The sequence below is a fragment of the Rhinopithecus roxellana genome, chromosome 10 (genome assembly GCF_007565055.1).
Source record: "Rhinopithecus roxellana isolate Shanxi Qingling chromosome 10, ASM756505v1, whole genome shotgun sequence".
NCBI classification, from domain to species: Eukaryota; Metazoa; Chordata; class Mammalia; order Primates; family Cercopithecidae; genus Rhinopithecus; species Rhinopithecus roxellana.
In genome coordinates, this window is record NC_044558.1 from 98060024 (window position 1) to 98069662 (window position 9639).

The 9639-nt window shown below is 44.3% G+C and overlaps 1 protein-coding gene across 1 annotated transcript; it reads left to right on the forward strand.

The window, feature by feature from the left end:
• Positions 1-7528: 7528 nt before the first annotated feature.
• Positions 7529-8272, forward strand: LOC104660328 (programmed cell death protein 2-like). The gene is given in 2 exon segments (XM_010360642.2): positions 7529-7622; positions 7776-8272. Coding segments are annotated over 2 exon segments (591 nt in total).
• Positions 8273-9639: the final 1367 nt, after the last annotated feature.

A 9639-nucleotide genomic window follows, 5' to 3' on the forward strand; every position in this document is an offset into this window, starting at 1 on the left:
GATCCTCCCACCTCAGTCTCCCAAGTAGCTGGGACTACAGGGGTGTGCCACAACCTCCTGCTAATTTTCGTATTCTTTGGAGAGATAGGGTTTCACCATGTTGCCCAGGCTGGTCTTGAACCCTTGGGCTCAAGTGATCCTCCCTCCTTGGTTTCCCAAAGTGCTGGGATTACAGGTGTGAGCCACCACACCCGGCCCAGACTGGGCCCATTTAGACATGCCAATTCACCTGATGTGCACATCTTGGGGATATGAGAGGAAACCAGAGAGCCGGAGAAACCCACAAACACATGGGGAGAACGTACAGGCTGCACCCAAATGATGGCCTTGGCTGGGAATTGATTTTTCTTTTTCTCACCAACACTATAATGAAACAACATTTTAGCATTATTCGAGGATCTGCTGTACAGTAACTTTAAAGGACTGAAGAGCAGAGAACTGACATTTATTGACTGTCTACTATTTCCAAGAGCTACCATTCCCAGCCACTTTTTCATCATCACCACAACTTTCTAAGGCAAGGATTATTAGCCCCGCTGTTGGAGAGAGGCTCAGAGAAGTGAAGTGACTTGTCCAGGGTCACACAGCAAGTGAGAGGACCAGAACTTAAACCTAGGTCTGTCTGAGTTCAGCCCTTCACAGATCATCATGCTGCCTCCCTCTCTTAAAAACACAAAGCAAACAAACAAAAAAAAATTCACTACTTGCCTGGGAAATTGTTGGCAAAAGTAAGACAAGATTGAAGGAAATGTATTCCCAGTCATACTGTAAACCTCCTGACCCCACTAGACAACTTCTTTTGGGGCCTGAGAGCAACAATTGCTTGGATTCCCTTCATCCCCCACAGCAACAGGTGTTGCCAGGATCTGGGTTGCTGAAGGATCCAGCCAGAGGTCCCAACCATTCCATGTCTGTGCCACCCCTGGTGCAAGAGACGGTGGATCCTCCCAGGCAGGACCAGAGAACCGCTGGGACTAACGTGCAGACAGAGGAGACATGGATCGTGTGTGTGTGTGTGTGTGTGTGTGTGTGTGTGTGTGTGTGTGTGTGTGTGTGTGTGTGTGCCTGCCTCTGTGTATATATACGTATGTCTGCTTTTCTCCCTCCTTTCCTCCATCCTCTTACTCTCTCCATTCCTTCCTATCCCTGTCCCTGACCCTATCCTTCTGCCTCCCTCTCTGTCTTCCTCTCCTCTCCCTCTTGCTTCTCTCCCTTCTCACTCTCCCCTTGAATTGCTCCCCAATCTCTGCTTCTCTCTCTACTTGTTGCTCCATCTTTCCCAAATGCCCTCCCAGTGTCCAGGGCAGATGTCACCTCTCAGTTCCCTAGCTTACACACCCTTATGCACCGTTCCTGCATAGACAGAGCAGTATTCATAAATCCTAAGTCTTAGTTCCTGGGAGAGAGGCAAGACTGGGCCCAGTGTGGGTCAAGGGTCCACCCCAGGTCCTCTCGGCCATGGCACAAATTTGGCTGCCTCCAGGGACTCTCCATCACCTTCTCCTTCTTCTCCTCCTTCCCATCACATTCCAATGAGCTCTACGACCTGCACAGGATGAAGGCAGGTCAGGACCTGTGTTTTGCCTAGGCTCGAAGCCTGGTTAGGCCCTAGCTCAGTGCATGGACCATGGAGCCAGACCACATAGGTTCAAATCCCACTTCAGCAACTTACTAGCCAGTGACCTGGGCCAGGGGGTTCATCCTTTGAGTGTCCCAGCTCCTCCATCTGCAAAACAGAGATAAGAACAGTGCCTGCTCCTCAGAGCTTTTGTGAGGATAAAATGCAAATGAGTATATGGGAGGAACTCAAAACAGGGCCCGGCACACAGAAAGCCCTGTGTTGTTGATCACCATCATCTTTACATGATGAGAGAGGCAGAGCCCAGGCAGCCCCTCAAGAGCCCAGTCAATACCCTTCAGGAACACACATGCAGTGGAGCAAGTTGGATTTATTACTCCTTGCAGGGAAGGAAAGCACGCACCATGGGGGAACTGTGGGGTGTCAGTTTTAGGTTGGTCATTTGGGGCTAGGTGTCAGTAAGCAGTGGCTCCATAGTGATTGGATGCTGTCAGAAGGTGGGGACAATTATACAATCAAGTGTCCCAGCACATTGTACCTAAGGGGAGGCTCCCTCGAGTGAGAATAAAGGTCTAATTGGTAAAGAAGCCGCAGCCACTCAGTCCTCCACAAGGAACAAGGATGTTGGAACTTTGGAAGCTGCACAGGAACCTTGTTTTTATCTCACACTTTACCACAGTCTCAGAGTACCTTGTCTGATGTTGATATTCTGTGAGGTTATTTATCTCCAATAAAGCGACAATGATAATGGCCTATTTTTGGTCATCAGACCCATTTCTGGATGTCAGGGGCTGATTTTCTTTCTCAGGCCTCATCATTCACACGTACTCATTCAAAAACCATTGAATAAGCACCTCCCAGATGCCAGGCCTGTAACAGGCACTGGGGATGCAGTGGTGCATAAATGATGCCCCTGGGGGCTCTCGGCCTAGAGGGGAAGCAAGGACAGGAGGGGTGACAGAAAAGGCCAGAGTAACAGAAAAGCACACGGAGTGGAAAGACATCAGCCAGTGAGGAGGTGGAGGCAGCCCATGACATGTGAAGCTGTAGAGCCAAGCCAGGGCTAGAACTCTAGGCCCAGTAGACTATGCTGAAGCTTTTCATAGCATATGGCTTACAAACACACACACACACACACACACACACACACACACACACACACAGGAGATAAAAGAAATAAGAAAAGCATTCAATAATTTTGAGTATACAATTATTGGGCCAGGCATGGATGGTGCACACCTGTAATCCCAGTGCTTTGGGAGGCCGAGGTAGGAAGATTACTTGAGGCCAGGAGTCTGAGAACAGCCTGGGCAACACGGCAAGACCCTGTCTCTACAAAAAAAAATTTTTTTTAATTATCCAGGCATGGTGGCACACCCTCGTAGTCCTAGCTACTTAGGAGGCTGAAGTGGGAAGATCACTTCAGCCCAGGAGTTTGGGGTTACAGTGAGCTATGATGGTGCCACTGCACTTCAGATTGTGTGACAGAGCAACACCCTGTCTTTTAAAGCAAAAGCAAAAACAAAACCACAATAAGATATTCTTATACTGTGTAGATCATAGAAGCTATGACATAGATATAAGATTGACCTAGCACAGTGCAGGGGCTGGAGCACCAACACCCCGTGCAGCTGAAAATCCTCATATAACTTTTGACTACGTTTTTGGAAACGTAACAGCTAATAGTCTACTATTGACTGGAAGCCTATTGATAATATAAATAATCGATTAACAGATATTTTGTATGTTATATGTATTATATACTGTATTCTTACAATAAAGTAAGCTAGAAAAAAGAAAACATCAAAATCATAAGGAAGAAAAAATATATTTACTATTCATTAAGTGGAAATGGATCATCATAAAGGTGTACTAACATATCTAAAATGCATTGTTTAAAAATAGCAGGTCTTTAAAAATATGAATATACATACCACTAATGCCCAAGCCAATGGGAATTACATTGGAATATACATACCACTAATGCCCAAGTCAATTTTCCCAAAGCAAAAAAAAAAAAAAAAAGGTCCCAGTGAGTGAACAGAAATGCTGGGGTTGTCCTGATCATATAAGCTTTTAGGGAAAACAAATATGTACTTATATCAGTTTAGATGCAACTATCTATCTGATATATTTTATGAGTATTGCTGGTTCCTTTCACATTAGAAACTTTTTTTTTTTTGAGGCAGAGTTTCACTCTCTTGCCCAGGCTGGAGTGCAATGTAGCGATCTCAGCTCACTGCCACCTCCACCTCCTGGGGTCAAGCAATTCTCCTGCCTCAGCTTCCCAAGTAGCTGGGATTACAGGCACATGCCACCACACCGGCTAATTTTTGTATTTTTAGTAGAGATGGGGTTTCATCATGTTGGCCAGGCTGGTCTCGAACCCCTGACCTCAGATGATCCACCTGACTCGGCCTCCCAAAGCACTAGGATTACAGGCGTGAGCCACCGCACCCAGCTGGAAAACAATTTAGTTTTTTTACAGAGACAGCCAGTCTTATATTTATTTATTTTTAATTTCAACTTTTATTTTAGATACAGAGGGCATATGCGCAGATTGTGACATGCGTACATTGCACCCAGGTAGTGAGCCTAGTACCTAACTGGTACTTTTTCAACCCTCATCCCCCTCCTTCCCTCCCTCCCTCCCCACTCAAGTAGTCTGCAGTATCCATTGTTCCCATGTTTATGTCCACGGATGCTCCATGTTTAGCTCCCACTTATAAGTGAGAACATGCGGTATCTGGCTAGAAAACAATTTTTTAACTCAAATTATTCACAAGTATCTCTGACAGCAATGCCTTTCTCTTCTCTAAAGCGAGTTTGGCATCTTCAAAGCCAGTTTTCCAGGGCTTCACATCTTTTCTTTCGTCTAAGCGGAGGGAGAAACAGAAGCCTTGAATCAGGAAACTCTTGACCACGGCGAGGGATTCATGTGGCATTAGGACATTTTTAAATTAATCCTTTAAGTGTGAAACCTCCACAATGTCAATGTGAGATTCTTCTTTTAAGTAACTGTAAAAACACTGTATACATCCCCATCCATGCTTGTAAGTGTAAGGTCATCTTCCAAGGAATAATTGCGAAGTCTGAGTCCAATTTCTTTAGCACTTGTTTTCCTGGTTTCCTGGGACACCTCTTTAGGTCCCAATATTCATGTTAATGGAGGTCCTTTAAGGCCCAAGCGTCTTCTCTAAACTCCCCTTTGCAACTCAAAATGAAGTTGAGAGAAACCCTTACCCTGTGAACAACTTTTTAAGGACTCATTCTCTCTTTCCTATGGGATAATGAGGAGGGAGCTCATGTAGACATAAGACATGAAGGAGGCCAACTCACATACAAATGGTCAGGGCCCCTGGGTTTGGGGATTATTTTTATGGAATGGTTCCATTTAGTTCATTTCGTGCATCTGCAATTTCCACACTTTCTACTATGAACATTCAATGCTTACATAATAAAGGAGAAAAACAACAAATAATGGTTGTATTTGCCATTTCTTTTAGAAAATAGTTAGTCTCAACCTCCAGGACCCCTCAGGCTCTGCCCAAGCTTCCCATCCCTGACCCCAGGCAGTCAGCACCTCCCAATCCCAGTGAGAGGTGAAGCCAGCTGGACTTCCTGGGTCCAGTGGGGACGTGGAGAACTTTTCTAACTAGAGGATTGTAAATGCACCAATCAGCACTCTGTGTCTAGCTAAAGGTTTGTAAACGCACCAATCAGCACTCTGTAAAAATGCACCAATTAGCACTGTGTCTAGCTAAAGGTTTGTAAACTCACCAATCAGCACTCTGTAAAAACACACCAATCAGCGCTCTGTGTCTAGCTAAAGGTTTGTAAATGCACCAATCAGCGCTCTGTAAAAATGCACCAATCAGCGCTCTGTGTCTAGCTAAACGTTTGTAAACGCACCAATCAGCACTCTGTAAAATGAACCAATCAGCACTCTGTAAAATGGACCAATTGGTACTCTGTAAAATGGACCAATTGGCACCCTGTAAAATGGACCAATCAGCAGGACGTGTGTGCAGCCAAATATGGGAATAAAAGCTGGCCACCCAGGAGCCAGCAATGGCAATCTGCTCCGGTTCCCTTCCACAGTGTGGAAGGTTTGTTCTTTCACTCTTCACAATAAATCTTGCTGCTGCTCACTTTTGGGGTCCACACTAACTTTAAGAGCTATAACACTCACTGCCAAGGTCTGCGGCTTCACTCCTGAAGTCAGCAAGACCAGGAACCCACCCAAAGGAAGAAACTCCAGACACATCTGAACATCTGAAGGAACAAACTCTGGACACATTGTCTTTAAGAACTGTAACACTCACCGCCAGGGTCGACAGCTTTATTCTTGAAGTCAGCAAGACCAAGAGCCCACCAGAAGGAACCAATTCCGGACATGCCAGGGGCAGATACTATACTATCTAGTTCCTGTAGGGGGCAGTGTCTCCTCATGCAGCAAAGATTCAGAATGGAGGGCTGTTTGCAGAAAAAGAAGATAAAATTCATGATATTTTAACTAAAATAAGGGTAAAAAGTTCATACTCAGCCTATAAAGTGCGCATTCACAAGTGTTGGACAGGCATAAAGATCTCAGGTAATTTGCCTGACATCACCCAAGTAATTAATAACAGGTCTTGGGTACAGAAGATAAGCCGGATTTTAGTCTAAGCCACAAGTGTTACAATTCCACCAAATTTTGCCACAGTAAGAAAAATAACTCCAAGCAGTAACCTTATTTCTAATGGTTGTCACAGGGCTTAGTTTACACCAATGTCACTTCCTCCAAAACAAATAAATATTTAATGAGACAAAGCCACAGAAACAGTATGATAGGCTGAGAAAAATCCTTGAGACTCCTCCAAAAAGCAACACTTCAGGTACACATAATAATTTGTAAAGCAATATAGTCTATACTAATTCTGAAAGACAATTAAATATATATATGTACATATGTATACATGTACATGAAGTGGCAGTCACTTAATAGAAATATAAACCAAATAATAAGATCTAGTTAGATAAGAACTGCACACAGGTCTCCTTTAGATGGTAAAAGTGAAACTCAAAGTTTCCCATGGTTTTTTGCAAATGCAAAGACACACTCACAGAGCCTTTGTGAATTTGGGAGTTGAAGGGAACTGTCTGATCTCAGATGAAGATTAGCCATTCAAAAGTTTATTTTGATTGTTTTAACTAAATCGCTCCATTTCTTTTAAGAAAAAAGTGCCTTAAATTTATCCTTCAGTCTATTAACAGGGGAATAAAAACTCTTAACTCCAAAACAGATAATGGCGTTCTAGTGTCTGATCTTGATTGACAAGCTGTGGCTGTCTTAGCTGTTCACCATAAAACTCAATATGAAAATACCAAGTTTCTAAATGTCCTTTGCTCTCATTGAATGAATTAACTAAAAAATAATGGAATGCTATTGGCATTAAGTTCAAAGCCTACTCCAAAATCATCAAGTTCACTTATAATAGTCTACTGTACTAATTGGTCTCTTACCAATTCCTTCAGCAGAAGTATTAAAGAATGCAAGTGGAAAATAAAATTCAACTTAATTAAAAGATTCTCCTTGCATTTTGATCATCAGCATTGCCAATAAGAAGGTGCATGGGAAACGTATCAAACCTGTTCCCCCAAAACATCCTTTCCCCAATTTCTGTAACAAGATGGTTTTATTGTGTCATGTTATAACAACTCAGTCAAGAAAGTAAAAATCAGAGTTTAAAGAAAGGGCTCAATGACTAAAAGAGAGGTACTGAGAGGAAGACTTACTCTGGAGGCTGCAGCCTACAATTTTCAGATATTGCCTCACAGGTGAAAACATACTTGGAGTATCTTGGAGAGAAAAATACAACAGAGTTGAAAGTTTTCCAAAGAAAAACCCATCAAAATTCAATGGGAGACCTAGCTACCGGCTGCTCCCCTCGCCAGCCCGCGCCCCACATGGCTACCGCCGGGGCGCGACCTGTGGAGCTGGCCTTTGCCGAGTTGGCGCCGGCTTGACTGCTGCGCAGCTAGCAGTTCCGCAGCAGGGTGGGCGGGCGGCAGGCGTGGTTGGGCGCCGCAGGCGTGGTTGGGCGCGACAGGCGTAGGGCGGCAGGCGTGGTTGGGCGCGGCAGGCGTAGGGCGGCAGGCGTGGTTGGGCGTGGGTTGCGCGCTGTGCGGCCCTCCACTCTCTTTCCTGCCGCAGGTGTACGAGCCCCCGCCAGGCCACGCCACTCCTTCCACCGCGGCATCTTCAGCTTCTGCTGCGGCAAGCCGCCGTGCTATGCCAGCCTACGAGTTTCTAGGAATCAGCTACCCAGGAAAAATGATTTTTATTCATATGGGCCACCTTCTGAGAATCCTCCCCCAGAAACAGGAGAATTTGTGTATCTCCAGCTTAAGTCTGGTGCTCATCTCTGCAGGTTTTGTGCCTGTTTAGGCTCCAAAACTTGCTCTAGATGCCACAAAGCGTATTACGGCGGCAAGGAGCATCAGACCCTAGACCGGAGATTGGGACATAAGCAGGCTTGTGCACAACCAGATCAGCTGAACCTTACAACTCCAAACCACAACTTCCTTTTTCCAGAATTTGAAATAGTAATAGAAGCAGAAGATGAGATTATGCCTGAGGTTGTGGAAAAGGAAGATTATTCAGAGATTATAGGGAGCATGGTTAAGCAGTTCCAGGACTTCATTCGTTAAGTGGTTCAACTTCATGCTGGGAAGAAAGGTCTCAATGTGTCTAGAAGAGAGGTACTGAGAGGAAGACTCACTTTGGAGGCTGGAGCCTGCAATTTTCAGATATTGCCTCAGGCGAAAATATACTTCCTGGACTTTGTTTGCTGACATATATCACGTGTGTTCTGCTCCCTATAAAGACAAGGGGGTGGGGTATCCAGGTGGTCCCACGAGTAGGGCTACACAAGACGCTGGAGGCTTGGTAAGTTCCTCTGGGTCCCAGATCTGTTTCTCAGGTCGGGATAGTGTGAGTGCCTAGCACAGTGTCGGGCATGCAGAAGGGCCCTTTAAAAGTGTCTCCTTCATCTGGCCAGTTTTAGATACACAATTTTGTCAGTTTCTCTACAGTGCATACTCTTGGGTAGTGCCTGTGCTGACCAAGAATCTTAGAGGCTTATTTTATTACAGTAGCCAACATGTATCCAGCACTCACCTTATATAAAGGACTGTTTATGCATGAGCTCATTAAAATCCTGAGAGTAGACCAGTAAGTCAGAAACTCTGCCCCATTTTGAAGGTGAGGAAATTAAGGTTCTGGGTATAACTTGCTTTGGTCACATAATGTTAAGTTTTACAATTTTAGCCTTGAACCATACACAAAACCACTACAAAATTAGATTTATAGACTCAAAATGAAAACGTCAGCTTACTGGTTTCTAGTTCACACCGGTCATATATTCCAAAACGTGTTTGAGTCTTACTCTATGCCTGAACTTGTGCTTGATAATAGGGATATAATGGGAATCGACCCTCCAGTGGTCAGATGCTCACAGTCCCGTGGAGGACCCCAAATAATACTTAGAGAAGATAAATTCCAAGTGATGACTGATAAGAGTACAATACAGGGGTCATGGGAACACGTGACATCACTGAGGACTGCCTGGAAGGGGCCACACGTGTGTTCATACCAATACGTTGAAAAGGGTAAGGAATGAAAATGCATTCCTTTAGGAGAAGGAGGAGCCTAGAGTAGGAGGATCAAGGATGAAAACTGGACTTCAAATATGCCTTGTTTGTGTAAATGTGACTTCGGAACTGTGTATTTTAAGATAGTAAAATCAGTTGTAAAATAAGTTTTAAGAAGCAGTCCCTAACCATCAAAAGTGAAAAACTCTTGATGTAGTCATATGACCACACTAAGAACACTTCTAGGTGACTTCAAAACATAGGGCAGTACATCTCTAGTGGAATATACCCTGAGAATGAAAAGAACGTAACAATTTTAGGATTTTCAATAAACATGTTATTACTAGACTGTTGCTGTTATTTGGAGATGGTTGTGCATGTATTGGGGGATAAAGCAAATGAGTAATTATGTTATGTTGGTGTTA